Source organism: Apodemus sylvaticus, chromosome 17, assembly GCF_947179515.1.
Source record: "Apodemus sylvaticus chromosome 17, mApoSyl1.1, whole genome shotgun sequence".
NCBI classification, from domain to species: Eukaryota; Metazoa; Chordata; class Mammalia; order Rodentia; family Muridae; genus Apodemus; species Apodemus sylvaticus.
In genome coordinates, this window is record NC_067488.1 from 54900901 (window position 1) to 54919338 (window position 18438).

Consider the following 18438-nt stretch of genomic DNA (forward strand, 5'->3'; position numbering starts at 1 on the left):
AATGCTGGTGGTTTGGAGTTAGGGGTTACTGAGGAAGGTGGTGATGTCTGCTTAGGGGCCAAAGGATTTGTTGATGGACTGGGCAGTGGGTGGAAGGGCAGGAGGGAGAGAAGACAGCGAGAAAGGCCATGGCAAGAGGAGGCTTCGAGGCGGTTCCACAGACCTGCCGCACGGGAGAGAAGGGTGGCTGTTCCTGACAAGGGGTGGCTATTGGAAACTAAGCTTAGACTTCGATGTGCTGTGTGTCCTGACCCTGTAGCATTGCTTTTCTATCATATGACACATGGGAGCCATTGATCTGGCCACCGTCCTTCCAGGTCTTTGTGTCTACTGTGAAGTGTGACCCTCTCCTTCAGGCACCCAGCTGGAGGTTTGTGGCTTCCTGACTCTTCTTTTCCTGCCAAGGTCAGAGCTAGTTGCCAGCAGTCTCAAAGCTGGCTGGTCCTCACTTCTAGTTTGATTACAGTGACACCTGAGGACCCACAGGGAAGGGCGGTGGCAGCATGTGGATCAGTGCAGTTGCCGCAGACCTTCCTGAGGATTGATGAGTGGTAAGTAGGGGACCATGCTGCTGAAAGGGAGGAGAAGGAAGGAGAGGGGTGGATCTTTACTGTCCTTGTGCCTTCCGTGTGCTCACACTTGCAAAGCCTAGGGAATCAGAAGAACGGGTGCACTGGAGCCCAGCCCTGCCTGCTCTGCCTTTGCTCCAGTTTGCAGACAGACTTTGCATTATTCCTTGTCAGAGAGACTTTTTCACAAGTGTTTCTGCCTTGTGTAAGATGCAGGCATGGCATTGCCCTAAGAGGTCTGGGGCGGGGCTGCATCTGCACCCATGTGTGCACGCACCTGTGTCTGTTTGTGGGGAAAGCCGCCGGCAGCTCTCTAGCCCTCATCTGTCTGCGTGCCTTTGTCTCTGCGTGGACTTAGCATCTGCAGACCCAGGCAGCGCCAGCAGCCTCTCTGCTCAGGGAGGTTAATGACTGAGACGTGAGTGCTGGGAAGTCTTTGAAATAAAGTTGCGTGCATTATGGTTATAGCTCTGATGGTATTTATATTTAAATCATCATTACAACAATAATGTACCAGTTTGCCAATAAAATACAGAATCACTTTGGAAGAACAGTCTCCATACCAGCGCATTTCTGAGGCTGAGCTACTTGGTCTAACTTTGGGCCTTTGCAGCTGGATGCAGAATTCATGTATTATGTATTTTCAAAGAGTAATGAAGGTTGTGTGCTTTTGCCTAGGGCACTAAGTATTGAAAATATATGGCCAGTCCAGTGGTGCTGAAGGACAGATGGGAAGTGTACGTTGACAAGGCTGTCTTTTATTCCAGGTTGGGTGCCACTGCCTTCCTTGCCTTGGAGTTGAATGTGGTGATAATGTGTCATTAGGGACAAGTCCCTGTGTCCGCTGTCCAGCAACAGTGAGGCAGGAAGTGGACGAGCATCTCAGCAGTGACGGATGGCTTTTTTCTTTCAGAGCCATACAAAATTCATAAACCTGATTTATAACCAATGAAGTTTGAGCTGCTTGAAGCAGAAGGCTCGAATGCGCAGCTTTCCTGTGCAGGCAGTGGCTTTGTTTTGTCTCCAGTCCTGGTCATGTGGTGAAAGCACACTCTATCAGTGCCACAGGCGCAGGACAGGCAGGTCTACTTACTACTCTTGCGTCTTTGGCATCACATCCTGGAGAAGTTATGGTAAGGGTAGGAGTTGGCCAGAGGAGGCTGTTCATTATTGCTGAGAACAAGTTGAGCCACGTGTCCAAGGCAGGGGCATCTGTACAGGACAGGCGGAAGGAACCTGTGTGTTCTTTGAGTCAGCTCTTTCTGATGCCACTTGGGACCATTTGCCCAGTAGCCACTGTGTTCCTCTGTGGCATGTCCACTTGTCTTTGAAAGCTTTTCCCTTCTGGCTCCAGGCCAGTGAGCCCTCCTGGCCGCATCTATGGTCCCTTTCTTACTGACACCTCGGACTCCTAGTTCTACTGCTTATGTGTCTTCTACTGCCTGGTGCTTGTTCTGTCTGGGTTCCCTTCTCTGTTCTCTGCTCTGGCATGCTAATGGCTTCACTGTGCCATATGTGTTGATACCTATAAGTTCTTTCTAGCTGCTTTGTGAACTTCAAAAGCTAAGTTACACACCGCACTTGTGTTTTTCTGGACATCTGGGTCTTCTTACCGTATTGTGCAGTGGTGTTGAGGACGTGCAAGGGCGAGACCTGGTGTTTGTTACTTTTAGAGACCAGCCTGCCACATAGGTCACATACGCTGATGTCAGGGATAGGTCTGTGCTCTCTTCTCTGGTTGCTGTATCCACCGTGTGTGCAGACACAAGACCTTGCCTTACACCTCAGGCTCAGGTCCTGGACCTGGGCCCCTCGGTCTCCTCCATCTTCTATCCATATCTCGGCTTCATATCAGCACCATATCTCTGGCTCTAGCTTCCCTGGTACCATGCCATTGGGCACCAATGACACCGGTTCTGGTTTGATTACACTCTGCCTCTGTAAGCAGGAGTTTTCTCCCAGGGACATCTTGGGATGCTGTTCACACCTCCACCCTTCCTCAAAAGGATTTCTACTTGTTCATTTTCAGCTCTTGCCCAGTACCTGTCCCCACACAGTGAACTTGGCCATGCTGTTTGCTAGACCTTTGTACATCATTCTGGATTTGGTTCTCTGTGGTGTTTTCCTTATAGGTAGACTGTGGTAATGGGCCTCTTGGAGGAGAACAGAGAAATAAACATTATTTTATTCTATGGGATCAAGGCTGCATACTGTCAACATGGCCTCAGTACTGCTGGTGACCGTGATCCCAGGCTTGGGATAATTGCTTCTCAGTTGTCTGCAGGGTGTGCTCGTGTTCCCACTTCACATCCTGCCTTTTGGATGGAAGTCATTGACCAGCCTTCATTTAAGGAAATTGGTGCTATTCTCTGCTTCTTGAAGGATCTGTATTAGTGTTTGGATTTCTGCATGGGAGGTCTGCCTAGCTCTCACATGTGTGCTCTGATCCTAGTTGTTTGTCTTAATAGGGATTCTAGAATTTTTCAGGATTTCAGTTATAGTTCAGTATTACATTCTTTGATTTCCTGGTGATTCTTTCAGTGCTGTCTTTGAGAACCCTTTCAGTTGAATCTCAGGTCCTGCTGACCTCCTTCATACTGTCTGTCTGACTACTTCAGGAACTCACTCTGGAGGTGGTGACAAAGGCTTTAATCCCAGAACTTCGGAGGCAGAGTCAGGCAGAGTTCTGAGTTTGAGGTTAGCATGGTGTATACAGTGTGATCCAGGCTAGCCTGGTCTGCATGGTGAGTTTTAGGCCAACCAGTGCTCCCCAACCCTCTTTAATTTATTGTATCATAGTGCATGTTTGCCAAAAAAAAAAAAATAATGACTGTGTTTAAATCACATTTTCAGTAGGCGTTGGATTGTGTGGCCAGCGTCTTCTCTCAGTGTTTAAGGATGTTCTTCCTTGTCTGCAGCGTGAGGCGCCCCATTGGGAGTCTGCTGTCAGCATTACTTTTACTCACTTAGATTGGGAGTTGGTGGGAGTCCTCAGAAACCAGTTGGTACTATTCTTCACATTTGCCAGATGTTGACTTGTGTCAGCCTCTGGTAAGTGAACCATTTCCTGTGCATCTCCTTTAGAAACCGCGAAGAGGAGCCGGTGCTGCCTTGCAGTTCCTAAGTTAGGAAGTGGGTGGAGAAGGCTGCTGAGGTGGGCCGTGGAAGCTCTGGCAGAGTCTGAACTCTGCGTGGGGAGATTGGTAAGCCCATGCCAGCTGAGTCCAGTGGACCTGGAAGTCAGGGGCTCAGGCGTTTTTTTGTTGCTCAGCTCTGTGTCACCCTGCCCCTTACAGGCCCGTGCCTTGCTGAGTGCCTTTTACCTGGAATAGGGGAGTGTGACTACCTGCTGCTCCTGGGAGTCCAGACGGAGACATGCGACACTCACGGTGTGAGCAGTTTGGTGGCCCCTGGAAGATTTTCTTGGTTGTTGTTCCAATCTTGCCTGTTGCATTGATTAAAGAATATGCAGGTCAGAGGGCACAGGTTCCCCACTCTATACCAAGAGCCATGGCCACAGCAGGCCTCCTAGTGCCCTGTCCCCTCTCCTCCCCTTTGGGCTCCTGCGCTTCCTTGGCTGTAGAACCACTGCCTCAGCCCGACTGTCTGTTCCCACCTGACTTCCCTTGCTGGCTGAAGCCTGAGAACTCGAGTGCGGACCCTGTTCAGCTTGTCTCTGTTCCTTAGACTCATTTGTGTCACCAAGAATAGATACCTCAAAGTCCTTGTATGACAGGACATACAAGGACTTGTATGTGTAAACTGTCAAGCCCCGAGGAAGTGCCTCGTGGTTTCCCCATCTTGTCTGTTTTCTGCCTCAAGTCTCATGTGCCTAGGATGGGTGGGACATTGTGCTATGTTCTAGGTTCCTGGAGAGCCTGTGAGGACCTTGGTGACTCAGGGGATGGCTAAGAAAGGTGGTACACGGCAGGGTGCATGTGAGAAATCAGTGGGCCTGTGGGGGAAGGGTTCCAGACTAGTGGATGAAGTGGGGAGTGAGGCATGGAGTTGAGGATGGTCATATGAAGGAGGGCAGGGCACGCAGTGCCCGGGGAGGCTGGAGTGTAAGGGGACACTGGGAATGACTCCAACCTGTCAAGCTAGTGACTGGAAGGGGGTGAAGGGGAGCAGGAACTCACTCCACACTCTCTGGATAGCCTCTGGAAGACTCCTCATGGGGAGCATCATAGGCCAGTGTGAGTGCTTGGCTGCCAGCGGGAGCACAGGAGATGTTCAGGGAGCCGAGGTGGTCAGATGTGTGTAGTTTAAGCTGAATGCTTTCCCAGTACTCCAGGCTGAAGTCACTTGAGAATCTACTTTCAGAGGCCTCTGTATCCTCTGTCCTTCAAGCAGGCTAAATATCATCCCCCCTTCTTCAAGCAGAATAGGGTCTCTCATCTCTGGCAGTAGCCTGCTATGAGCCTCCTTCCATCCATTCTGCTTCCAGTTGCCTGCCTGGGTGTGTGGTTCTTATTCCCATGTCTCTGAAGCCTGTGACTCCACTGGACGTAACTCCCAGGTCTTGGCGGCTCACCCCTCATCCCGCTTCGGTAATTCTAGCAGTGTGCATTCTCACAGAGGACAGGAGGGCTGTGTGGTGCATTGAGTGGCATCTAGTGAGACCCCTCTGGGTTGCTGTAGCTCTATGGTAGCAAGGCAGAGGGAGGCGGTCACTGGCTCATACATATAGGTTGTGACTGATGGAACGTGAGGTTGTAGGCAGAAATAGAGCCCCACCTGTTGTTCCAGGGCTTGGTGTGCTTGTCTTCTGTCCCTCCAATGGAAGGTCCTTGGAAAGGACTACTCTTGGTTGCCCATGTTTGATGCAGCCCCATCTCTGGGTGGCAAGTGGAACTCAGGACCTCACTGACTGAACTGGAGGGTGGACAATCACCAGCTCTGAACACTGTTACACACTAATGTCTTCATTCAGCCTCATGAGAGCTACAGTGAACTGTGTTGTCTGCATGCTAGGATCTAATGGGAGATAATGCTGTGTAATTTATACAGCCATGGCATAACAGATTGTGTATAAATTAGCAAAAATGTTTCAAAATGCTAAAAGCAGGTGAAATGGAAATGACTGAATCCCAGATAAAATCATCCCTGAATATGCAAGAAGAAAATCTGATCAGCTTTGGGAGTGAAGGGGTTACCCCTGGTAGTATTTTATTGAACCACAAATTGTTATTTATAACCCATGTCAGGAGCAATTAAACTGATTGATGATTAAGAAAGTTTAATAGTTGAATAATAAGATGCAGTTCTTGACAGCTATTTTTTCTCATTCTGGAAGCATATTTTATGAGTCTAATAACAGTGTTGAGGATGGGCTGTATAGCATGTTGTGGTGTAATTATATGGTGGTAATATAATATTCAGTCTAGTGTTACGTGGTCTATTATGTATAAAAAAATTAAAATACTAATTACGATTTTTGATTTATCATTGAAGTGGTTTATTAATTTTGGCTTACCCCAAATTTACATCCAGAAGCCTTGTTGCTGGTTCTCGTTGCCCTGGCTTTCATACCACGGTGATTGTCTTTACAAATGACTTCTTAGGTTGGTGTGGAAGATACATGTCTCAAAAATTGCTCGAGATATAGGTGTTGATGTTACAAAGGAGGAGATATGAATGCTTACAACTAAAAGCACACTCTAGCCCCTCAACAGCATGTGTATGTATAGAGAAAAGAGGTTTGACTCCCTGACAGACAGGGCGTCTGGTGGAAGCTGTGGAAACATTTGGCTGTGCTTCAGTCGTGTAGGTGCTCGAAGGTGTTCCTCACGTGTTTAGGATGGCTGGTGCTGGTGTAGTGGTAGTCTGTCTAGTTGCTTTACTGACGGTCCTTTGCTCAAAGCAGCCAAGGAAGGAGTCTGGTACCCTTTTCCCAGCAGTCTGGTGCAACCACTTCATTCTTGGTAGCAGAATTTTCTTCTTTGATATAGTTTGTATTCATTATCCCTGGAGTGTCAGCCTGAACTGCTTTTCTGGAAGGCACTGATCCTGTTAGCTTATGTATCTGTTTCTTTTAATGCTGCCTGCCCCTCAGCCCTTCGAGCTGACCTGTTCTATCTGGCCTTTCCAGCATTCCCTCCCTGGGTATCCCTCAAAGCTGCCTCCAGTTTCATCAGCAGCCTCCTGTTGACTTCTGCCCAAAATATGGTTCTGATTCCTTGGTAGTGGGGGATTGTGCCAAAGACTCACGCTTGTTTTTGCTTGGGCCCTGGGAGGCTGGCAAATCTCACCGAGGGACTGTCCACTAATGATGAGTCAGGGCAAGGCCACAAGTCCAAGCTGTCCCTCCAGTTTACGGAGTCTCTTTTCCAGCCTCCAACGGAGGAGCCTCTGAGTCTGTTTGAAACCTGGCACTAACATGATGTGTACTGCTGTCAAACCTTAGTGTGAGTAACGGTGTCGGACCCAATTTAGAAATTGCGTTATCCTTTGCATCCTTTTGATGCGCAACTCAAAGACCCTCAACTTGACATACAGTGGACAGGTCTAGGCCGTCTAGCTTGTCAACACCACCTGAACACAGCACAGAACAAGATTTCCAGTCAGCTTTTAAGAGAATGAATTTTCTTAAAGATGAGAAATGAAAGCCTTTGGCCAGGCTTTCTGTCACAAAGAACCTTTCATAAAACCCTCCTAGAAAATACAGGTACAAGCTGAACGTTAGCTATCTGAAATGCTGGGCCAGAGGTCCAGATGTCAGTACTTAGGGTTTGTAGTGTTTCCACAGATGTTTCAGGTAGAATACTCCATACGTGAAACCCCAAAGACCAAGGTGCTCGAGTTAAATATTCTGATTGCTGCAAGGTCCTGTGGAGTCTAAGGACATTAGATTTGGAGGTGGGGGTCGAGGGTGTTCAGGCCTTTGCCCTTGGTTTTTAGATTACTTGCATTCATTCTGATAGTTAACCTTTTTATCTCACGTAGCTTTAATGTTGATCCTAATTTCTTAACTGCTTTTGAATAAACATAGGTATTCATTATACTAATTTATGACAGTCTAGGTTTTGAAAATCCACTGAAAATGTCATGGAACATGACAAATGAATGTCGAGGATGTTTCCAAGTTCCTTTTAAAATTGTGCCCTATATTCACTGTGAGTTCTGGCCGTGGGTTGACACTGAGGCTCCTTCTCACGCCCACGCACTAAAAACCCCTGCAGCTTAGATGACGCGCTGTGTCTGTGTGCCTCTAGACTCAGGCTTCTGTAGCTCTCCCATCACACTGATTGACCATCCTTAGAGTTGATGCACACCTGGAACAAGCACAGAGGCCATAGGAGCCAGGTCCCTGTCTCAGTTAATATACCCTAATTTCTGTGTGGCTCGAGGCTTTCTAGGCCCACACCCCAAATTCTGCATTTTGTGCATTTAATACAAACATGAGGGAGAAGAAAATGTCTCTATGTAATTGGTTGATAGAGACCACATTTTTCATAGCTTTTCTCTTAGTGGCCTTGCGCTCACCCCAGAAAATTGAGGCACCAGGTTTTGACATGTGTCAGTAGGCCTTCCAAGGCCATGTGCTAAGGACTCAGTGTGAGTCCTTAGAGTCCGGAGGTAGGATAAATGCCATTAATTCTTTCCTATCTCCAACTCCACTCCCACTCACCTTTTAAAAAAATAATGCCTTCCATATAGCCTAAGCCAGACTAGAATTTACTCTGTAGGCCAGGATGTTCTCAAGGTCTTCATCTACCTACCTCAGCCTCAAGTACTGGGATTTCAGGTGTGCACCACCACACATGGCCACCAGTGTCCTTCTAACTGACAGAGGTGATTTGTGGAGGTTGCATGTTAGGTAGTATCATGACTGTGGACTGTGATGGGTTACTTTGCAGAGAAAGATAATGGGGCAGCTTTTCACTTGTGTGTTGAGGAAGTGTTCCTGAGCCCGCTGAGGTGCTGAGCTAGACCAGTGCTTGCTGTGAAGGCAGAGCCAGATGCAGATGTCTATAGAAGGCAGCCAGGGAGAGCCTTCTGCAGTGGGAATCCAGACATGTAGATCCTGCCTTCACCTCCCAATGGAAAGGGACAAAGATTGCTTTAGGTAATCCTTCTGGCATCTTTGTGCAGAAAAGATGCCCAGTTTAGTGCGACATTCCTTATAATAGTAGGATGTGAGGTCAGAGAGATGGTTCAGTGGTTTAAAGCATTTGTTGTTACTGCAGAGAACTTGGATTTGGTTGCCAATACCCATGTGGTACCTCACAATCCTTTGTAGCTCCAGTCCAGGGGATCCAATACCCTCTCTGGCCTCTGAGGGCACCAAGCACTCTTTCAGAGCAGATATGCATACAGGTACTCCTACATACACAGAAAATAAAGTAAATAGTAAGATATGTGATTTGATGTCTACCTCCGAAAGAAAGGATGTGGCTGAGCACCTGGGACCAGCTTCCTGGAAGACTGTGCAGCAGCTTCTGCAGTGGTCATATTTTCGGTGACAGGGTTGTGGCTGATTTCCCCTGGTAGATAACATTTTAAGTGACTCAGATTTCTTCTGCACTGATTTTGAAAAAAGTGCCTGGTCTTTATTCCACGGAGAACTTGGACCTGCCCTGTAGACTCTTACATGTTAGTGTTTGTGATGGTCAGTGTTAATTGTCAATTCTGCAGACTCTAGAGTCACTGGGGAGTTTGGGGCATTATCTTGACTATGCTAATGGAGGCGGGAAGACCTGCCCACTGAGGCTGACCCCAGTCTCTGGGCCAGGAAGCCTGCAGAAAGCGAGTACCAGCATGCATTCACTGCTCTCTTCTGACTGGATGCCCCATGACCAGCTGCTTCAGGCTTCTGCTGCCTTGATTTCTCTACGTGGTGGATGGTCCTCTGACTCTTCCTGCCAGACTGTTCTCTGAGACTTTCTCCCAGAGATCTCAGTGGCTTTTGTTAGCCCCTCCCCACAAAGTCTTCTTGATCCTCTTAGGGCTGAGTACTGTGTTTGGGCCTGGCCTTGTGGGTTCTAAAAGTTTGCTTCTTATTCCTTGGATAAGGTAGGCATCATTTTAACAGAAATGGCCCTCCTGGTGTGGGTGAACAGTATGTCTTATGGACCAGTTGGTTTTACTTCGTGGCTTTAGCTGGCTTCTTTCCTACAAAGTGTTTGAGGGTGTTTTCTTTATTCTCAGGTGGCCTCCTGCCATGTATTTCTTACTGAGAAATAACTCTTTGTAGATTATGGTTATGAGCCTGTAATAAATTTGTTGGCCTTTCCCTCTTACAAGCACTTAAGAGTTTTCGGTGATCCAGTAGCCCTGTTTCCGGCTGCCTTCCTGACCTGCCCCTGAGGGCCTGTGCGGAAGCTGCGCAGCTGCCCAGAGCCTGCACTGCATTCTTGTTTGTAACAGGAGTGGCCCCTAAACAACCCACCGAGGTGAATTTAGTCCCAGTGGAGGACCCCCTGGTGTGGGGCGAGTGAAGCCGGGCTCTGTAGGGCTGACTGACCAAGGGTTTAGGATGAACAGCCTGGGTGGCTGGTCTTATTTTGGTCTTTTATTCTCTCTGTTCCTTTATTCATAATTTGAACCAGGGCTGTTTTGCTGATTGATATGAAGACCTGCGGTTACTTTTGACTTAGTTAGATAGAGATAAATCAGTTTAGTAGATTGATTTATGATCAGTTTGTATTCTCAGAAAGTTCATTTTCTATAGGTTCCCACTGCTGAGAGGTAGGTGTCTGTGTAGTCTCCTAATTGGAAGACAGCTTCAGAAAGAAGGTCTTAGCTGGAAGCCTAAGATGCTTTTCCTCATTAAGAAATAACGAGGGACCCACATCTCCTAATACCACATTCAGGCAGGCATCCTGTGAGATGCTGGGGTGCTGAGCCTGTTCTCAGCTGCACAGCTTGTGGCTTAATGACTCCGAGGGTCCATGGATTTCCTGCTGTCCTGTGTCAGGAAAAGCAGGCTTAGGGTTGAAACCCCCCTCTCTGAGACAGCTAGGATCCCCCAGGGACATATGAGCACCCTGCTTTCCTGAGAAAGTGGGCCTATAATTTTCAAAGGCAAACAGCGTTTTAACAACTGTAGCTTTTTGAGGCTTTCAAAATAGCCAAATTGTTCTCCATCTTCTGAGAGAACTGAGTCTTCTTGAGGGGTGGCAAGGGCGAGTTAAGGGGGCATGCTGGGAAGAATGCTTGCTTCCTTCAATTTGAGTGAGTTCCTTTTTACTGTAGTGTTGTTCGTGCTGTCATTGGCATACTCAGACGACAGTTCTGATGCACTGCCATCAGTTCAGTAATAGCCTAAATGTTTTCTGTAGCTGAGAAGCTGGGCTGGCGTCTACTTCTTATTCCTCAAGGATTAGTTCTTCTCATTATGTTTGTCATTAGTCATTCCTCCTAGACCACAGGCTCTTTGAAGGAAGTCCGTTTATTCCCTCGTCATGCATTTAATGAGCATCTGCTCTGTGCTCCATACTGCTGTAGGTGCTAGAGACATAGGCCTTGAGGTACTCTTCTGTGTTGAGGGTCAGTGCCAGGAAGGCATAGGTAGGAGATGAGGCTTGTGGCATATGCTGTGTGGGGCCTCTGCAAGCTACATTCTGTCCTTTGTGGTGGGGATTGTGACTGTGGAATTGACCTGTCCCCCTGTGCAATTGTTGACTGTAGTGGACCATACTCATTAGTGCTGCTGTGGGCATCTTTCTCTGCGCTGTCCTGTGGCCACCTTAAGTTGGGTTGGCTCTCAGCTTTCAGTGTCTCTGTGATGATAGGGATTTACATGGGTCAGCCCAGAGCCAGTGTCCAGGCTCTGTGAGTCTCACCCTTCTCAACATCACCTTCCTTCCTGCCACTGTGAACTCAGTATGGGCAGCCATCTACACTGGACAGACACCCTTACACTTCCGTCTCTGTCTTATTTGCTTTCTCCTGTTTGTTTGTTTGTTTGTTTTTTAAATTGGCAAACGTCCCTACAAACAAGCAGCCAGAAACCACTGAGTCCAGAGGGCAGCGACTAATCTTTTTCAGACATTAAAGATGCTCTTGTCTCACCCTCTCCCTTCCTACCCCAGTTTCTTGCTAGTGCTTCAAGCTTGCGATAGAACCTGTTACTGCTCCAGCGAGTAGTTTTTTTTTTTATGAACAAAAATGCCTACTCACAGTGTGTTGTGAAGCCAAGAGTCCAGGCACAGTCAGAATGCTGTGTCTTGAAAGAATGAAGAGTGACGTCACAGGTCCACAGAAGGAAGTGCCTTCTTTCTGTGCTTGCATCCCCACTAGGGTCTTGCATCACAGGCCCACTCTCTTCCTGTCTGTGTGCTCTGTGAGCTTGGTCAGTGCTCTGTAGGGCATGGAGAGCGGGGGGATAGGGAGCAAAATGTGTTACTGTGGGAAGCGGCTGCCAATTCTCATCAGCCAGGACTCTTCCAGGCTCCCTGGTCTTGGATATGTACCAGCTCACCCATCTCACCCTTATCTTGTGGCTCTTGTCTGTTCCCACCCTTCCCTCCAATCATAGGTATGTGCTATGGTCCCGTGGGTGGTGGCTGAAGTTTTCAGCTGTGGAGTAGAGAGGGAACGGTGACCGCGGTTTCTTCTATAACCTTGAATTGAACATTATTTATATTAGAATTAAACATTCCCACTGCAAAACCAATTTGATCACAGTGTTAGTTGTTTTTGCTGAACCAGAGTTTTGTGAATTTATAGTCTGGAGTTGTGGCGCTACCCTCACCAAAGCAGGACCCTTTCTCCACAACAGAACCCAAATCTGCGTAATTAAGTGGTACAATCTCCATCACCGAAGTGTCAGGGTTTCAAATTTAAAACTCCCAAGTTGGGAAATGTGAAGATTAGATCCATAGAGCAATTCCAGCTTGCTTATAAAGAACAGAATATTTTTGATTACCAGTTAAGCTCCTAATTATGTGAAGAGGTTTATTGCAGGGTTTGTGCAGCATAGGTGATTAGTGTCGTCATGACAACAGCCTCTCCCTCCTTCCTACCACCAGGAGCTTGCTTTCTGCCAGGTGCTGGCTCTTTACTCTACAGCCTGGCATCTGTACCAGTGTCGAAGGCTCCTTTGGCAGGAGGGGGGGCATATAAACTGGAGTCATTTTCCTCCTTTCCAGTCATCACCCTGTTATGTGAATTGATATGAAAGAGATCCCAGTTCCACTCACTGCCTCCTATTACAAGGTAAAATTCCAGTGCTCAGGTACCTTGGCCATTTCAAATCCTGATGTCATCCCTGGAGGCCTCCCCACCAGGAGGCCTTAACTTGGGGTGATGTCATGGCGTCAGTTCAGTCCTTTGCTTGAGTGACAACCCATGTACTGAATGTTTTACTGACAGTTTCTACTCTCTAAGTTCTACTTTCTAAAGTTGTAGTTGTATAAGTGGGTTCAGTTAGTTCTTACAGGAGCTCCTCCACTCTGTGCCCTAGCTAGAGGCTATGGTGTCAGAGCAGGCAGGTGAAATGGGGAGGGAATGCCCAGGATTCATATCAGGCCCTGAACCTTCCTAGGCCTTGTCCTGAGTTCATCATTTCCCAGTAGGCTGCCCCTGCACCCTAATAGATGCTCTTCCACTAAGTGGGTTGAGTGTATGCAAACAGGCTCTAGCACAAAGTCAGCACAAAGACTCCGTGGTTAGCAGGTGGCCGATGTCCTAGCAGGCAGCTCTTGTCACTGCACTGTTCTCCATTCTGAGCCTGTCTCACCTCTTGCTCCTCTTTGTTTCTGGGTGTGGGAAGATGTGCAGAAATTTTTATTCTTTGCTTTCCTAACATAGCCTTTTTATATTGAAAAACAACAATTAAACACCTGTGCCTGCCGCCTGTCTAAGTCACTTAGATTGTTTCTTCTATCTGTCCACCCACCACTTATCACCAACTTCCTGTCCCCTGCAGCTTTCTGCACTCACATCAGTGCAGACTTTGAGGATGGTTAGGACTTTCTCCAGTGCTGGCCCCTCCTTGTAGCACCCGCCCTGTCCATTGAATGCAGTAGCATTTTTCACCTGGTTCTGACCACAGGACCCTGTACAAGTTCCAGTCGTGCTGTCCTTAGCAGCCCTGGGGAAAGATGAGCTGTCGAGACGGCTCCAGCAGCATCGTCTATCCTGTTCTCTATGAGACTTCCTGCCATTCTACCCCAGACCCTTCTGCAGAGAAGGCCCTAGGTCTCCATCCTTGCCTCTCCACAGTGTATGTGACTGCTGTAAGGGCTAGGGTATGTATTCCATTCTAACAGTGAGGCCAAGCGCTGTCCTCTTGGCGTTTAGAAGACGAATAGGCAGAGGGCTTCTTGGAGTTAAATGCCATTCCTTCGTTACACTGAAGAGTAACAAATGAGCTGCTGTGAGAAATGACGCCCAGAACAGGCTGCTGACATTTCCATGGCTAAAATAATAGGCCGGCTAAACAGACTAAGAAATATTGAGGCTTCTGCCTGCCCCACACAGTGCCTGTTTGGTGCAGGCCCAGGCTAGGCTAGCCTGGCTGCTTCTGTGCACTAGAGGTCTGAGAGGGCCCTTCTTGCTGTTTACCTTTGATTATGCCTGAGGAAATGTCTCTGTGCTTGGAAGGCCCTTGAAAAAGGGTATGCCAGTGGAAACCATCTCAGAAGATGCCCTTGGAATGTGGTTGTTGATTCAGTGCCCTGAGACTGGAAGATAAAATCAGACTTGCTCCTGGGCTCGCAGGGTAGGAGTCAGTTCTGCTAAAGAGTTGTTCCTGGGAAGCAGGAGGAAGCATTCATACCCACATATGCATTTTTTAAAGATTTATTTATTATTATATGTAAGTACACTGTAGCTGTTTTCAGGCACTTCAGAAGAGGGCATCAGATTTGTTATGGATGGTTGTGAGTCACCATGTGGTTGCTGGGATTTGAATGCAAGACCTTCAGAAGAGCAGTCGGTACTCTTAACCGCTGAGCCACCTTTCCAGCCCCCACATATTCATTCTTGATCTTACCATTTCAGTCAGTGGAAAGGGGGCATTGGACTGGGCTGAATGTGAGGCAGGCTGTGGTAGTCTCCCTATTGCATCTGTCACCTGAGAGAGGTGATAACTTCTGCCACTGCAGCCCAAGGGACCAGGGAGATAGCACCTTTCTCACAGAATCACTGAATGGTGTATTCACTAAAGCATGTGTTCAGATCTGCCTTTCCAAGATCAGACATTTTCCAGGAGTGGGCCTCTGAGGACTGACTATGAGGGGAGGATTCTTGCATCCCTGCAGGTAGTAGGGGACAGAGTTTTAGGAGTATATGACTGTTACAAGACAACTCAGGAGTATCAGATGAGGTACCACAGCCATGCCTGTCAGTCTGACCTGTATCCAAGGGAAGGGGAAAGTTAACCAATTGTATCTCTTAGGGTTGTAAATTCTTTGGCTCCAGTGTGACATCAGTGACAGCGTCCTTCCCACAGGGTCTCAGTAGTCACTGACCCTGGTTCTGGATTTCTGCCACTTGGCTGTTCTGGCCCTGAACATGTGTTTTTCTTTAATGAATTAGCCTCTTGGGGGTCATTGTCTATCCTGCCTAGCTGTCTGCCCAGGGCTTGGTCTGGAGTGATAGTTATCATACAGCACCTGCTATGTCCATCACCCCATAATATAGACAGTCCACTATTTGCCAGCATATAGAAAACAAGTCCTGATCAGTCTCCAGCACACATGTACCGTGAAGGCCACAAGGTGTGGGCTCCTCCCTACGAGTCATCCAAAATAGGCACAGATGCAGACAGGAGTTGGTGGATACGGCCAGGAACTGGGAAGATGGTAGGAAGGGAGTGACTCCCGAAGGATACAGGGATTCTTACTGGGCTGAGGAAAATGCCTTGCAGTTAGTTCATGGTGGTGATCTCACAAGCTCTTTCCACAGACTTATGCATGTGCTTGCAGTATGTAGGCATGGTGAAGGCCCTGCTTTTATTCATTTAAAGTGTAGATTTCATGGTATGAACTACGTCACATTTTAAAAAGAGATTCCCTAAACCTAAGCAGTGCCACAGAGAGAACTGGGGCACAGGCACCGTTTCTTACAGACCTACTATCACTGTAGGTGAAGTGTGAGCTGGTACCAAAGGGCTGGGTGCTGCTGGTTCTGTGTTGGACTGTCACCATCTCCAGGCTCAGTAGGTCAGCACAAAAAGCCTGCCTGTCAGCTTCTACCCAGGGACTTCGATATGACAACGCTTTTCCATTACCCTTCTGGTCTCTGTTATATACAAAGAACCAGGAAGACTCATCCTTACGAGTGGCAGGATCCATGCAGGTGCTGAAGAGGAAGTCATCACTGAGGATGGTTAGGAAGCTGGGGGGCGGGGGGGGGGGCTTGGCCCAGGCCCTTTGTGGGGAGCAGTTAGGAAGGTGGTCAGATGTGATGGCAAAGGATGATTGAGCAGCTAGAGACCCCACACTGGTCTCAGGTCTCAGGTCTGTTGTGGGCTTTCTGAATTCCAGGCTGTTTACCTCTGCTGTATTGTTGTTTCTCTGCATGTCATAGGCTGTTAGAGACCCTGACAGTGGGAATAGAGTTGTGGCAGGTTGCTTGAGTGGGCGTGTCTGAGACATAGGGGATGATGGGAAAATGATAAGCTCTTGATAATTAGCAGTGTTGTAGCATTGCTGGGCTTTGCCTGGACTTTCAAAATGAATGTGGACTAAAATGTTTTCTTCTTAAAGAACATTTTCTTTATAAAGATGCACATGTGTTTGCAAATAAAATGAAAATAAGAAAATGATAAAATGGGCAGTCAATTTCTAAACTGTTTATGAGCATTTTCCTGGGTAATAGTCCTTCTCAGGGTCAAAGATGAGTTTGCTCAAATATCTGATGAACCATTTCAATTAGGCATCTGTTTTCTCTACTTTTAGAAGGAAATTATTTTGAATACCACTGTCTTCTCTAAAGCTCATCTGTGCCTCTGCCTTCTGGGGCATTAGATAGTAGCACAGAAATGTTTACCCTGAGCAGTTTGGGAAGCTCTCCCTCAGAAACTGTATTCCAAAGGAATTATTTCCGAATGAATATATAAACTTATTAGAAGCAGAGTTTTTAAAACTCTGATGGAGGAACTCTCAGTTCTGTTAGGACTTAGCAATGTATGGAAGGTTTTCTCTTTCTAGAATATGAGCTGTTTGAGAAGTAATAATTTACAATATATTAATTATGCTAATTAACCAGAATGGATTCAGAATATTAATTATCTGCAACTACTTAGATATTAAAGTTGAGAAGTGTTAAGCGATTAGGTGTGGGTCTCATGAGCCGTTTATTCAGCATGATCACCTAGCCCATGGTGGAGGGAGGCTGGCCTGCACGGGGATGGTGGGTTCCTCGTTTGTTTACTTCACGTGGTTGATTGCTCTTGTGTCTCTCATACTTGCTTCTGCACAGACCAGGAAGACGTGGACAAGGTTGACGTCTCCAGTGTGCCTGCAGAGGTGCTTCGCAACATTGAGGCTGACACCTACTGGTGCATGAGCAAGCTGCTGGATGGCATTCAGGTGAGCCGGGCGGGGTTGGGGGGGTGGGGAGTGGGGGCAGGGAGCTCTAGGCTGGGAAGGCCACTGGGCATCTACCTGAAGAAGCAGGCAGCCTTTCTCTGACTGTGGCAGCACATACTTGCCTCAGTGTCACAGGTGTGAGATAAGTTGTCCATGCTCCTGGTTCTGGGAACAGTCACTGTGTCCTGCCAAGTATTCCAGTACTTGGTGTGTATGGAGTTTGAGCCCCATGCTCTGACCTCCCTTGCTTCTGCATTCTGAATTCTCCAGTCTTTAGAAACATTGTGGGCACTGATTCTTGAGTCCTTGGCAATCTACCGGGCACTTATTCCTTAAAGGGCATCAGGTCCAGACAGTACCCCTTGACTGTACCTTCCAGGCCTGTGACCAGCCCATAGCCCTTCTAGCTTTGATGGCATGGCCTCTGTGTGCATGTGTCACTCCCACTGTGCCTGATCCATGGGTAGACTCTAGCTTTTATAGTCTGGGTACCTGGGTATCATGATGGGGACATTGTTAATCTCCATATGGAAGTTAGGGTTAGTGCCTGTGATGTTCACAGAAAAGCCCCATGACAGTATTTGTGTGTGTTGAAACCTGCACAGTGCCTAGGACATTTCTCATTAGCTAATGACTTAAGAATGGGGACAGCAGTTAGATAACTTGTATAGCAGTGGCTGAAGTAGGCAAGCCAGCTCTCAAATGTCCTGTGGATTATTTTTGGTTTGTCTTGGCCCAGAATACCTTTGTTAAACACCTCCTTTGTACCTGACACTGTGTTCTGCGCTTGGGAAGGCGCAAGGCATGTGGCAAGCCTGGAGGGCCACGCTGTGGACTAAGGCCCAGATGCTTCCTTACCATGCATGGAGGCAGCAAGTATAGGCTCCCAGGATTAAGGGTGGCTAAAAGAGATGCTCTAGGAGTACAAGGAGTTTTGTTGATAGAAGAGGGGGAGGGACCAAGTTCCCAAGATTTTCTCTAGGAGCCACTTGCAGAAGCCATACAAAGAAAGCTGTGCCATGCCAGCTAAGGGAGAGTCTTAGCCCTCAGGGCAGCAGGAAGCCAGCCGGGCCATAGTTGCCCTCCTCTTTCTGAGTAGGTGTCTTGTCTCATCTAGTGGACCTGAAGGTCAAATAGTGCTTCAGAAAATGTATGGTTTAGACCCTCAGGCTTAATCTGCGTGGACCAGCCAAGTGCTGTGTCAAGGAGATGGGTTTGCATTGCTTTTCATACCCGAGACTGACGGGGAGAAATTAGCATCCCCTGTGGAACTGAAGAGTGGAAAGCTCTTCTGGGCTCTTGATGCAGATGGCCCTTGACTTATTTTGTTTCTTGTAAAGACAAATGTGCCCACCAGAGACTTGTTTGGGCCCAAGCATCAATTC

At 47.7% G+C, this 18438-nt stretch overlaps 1 protein-coding gene across 1 annotated transcript in view; it reads left to right on the top strand.

Annotated features, from left to right (window-relative positions):
• Positions 1–18438, top strand: part of Tbc1d22a (TBC1 domain family member 22A) — a 290169-nt gene that overhangs the window by 122866 nt on the left and 148865 nt on the right. The window contains exon 9 of the mRNA XM_052160274.1: positions 16944–17053. Within this exon, the coding sequence (XP_052016234.1) occupies positions 16944–17053 (110 nt within the window). The remainder of the gene's footprint in view (positions 1–16943; positions 17054–18438) is intronic.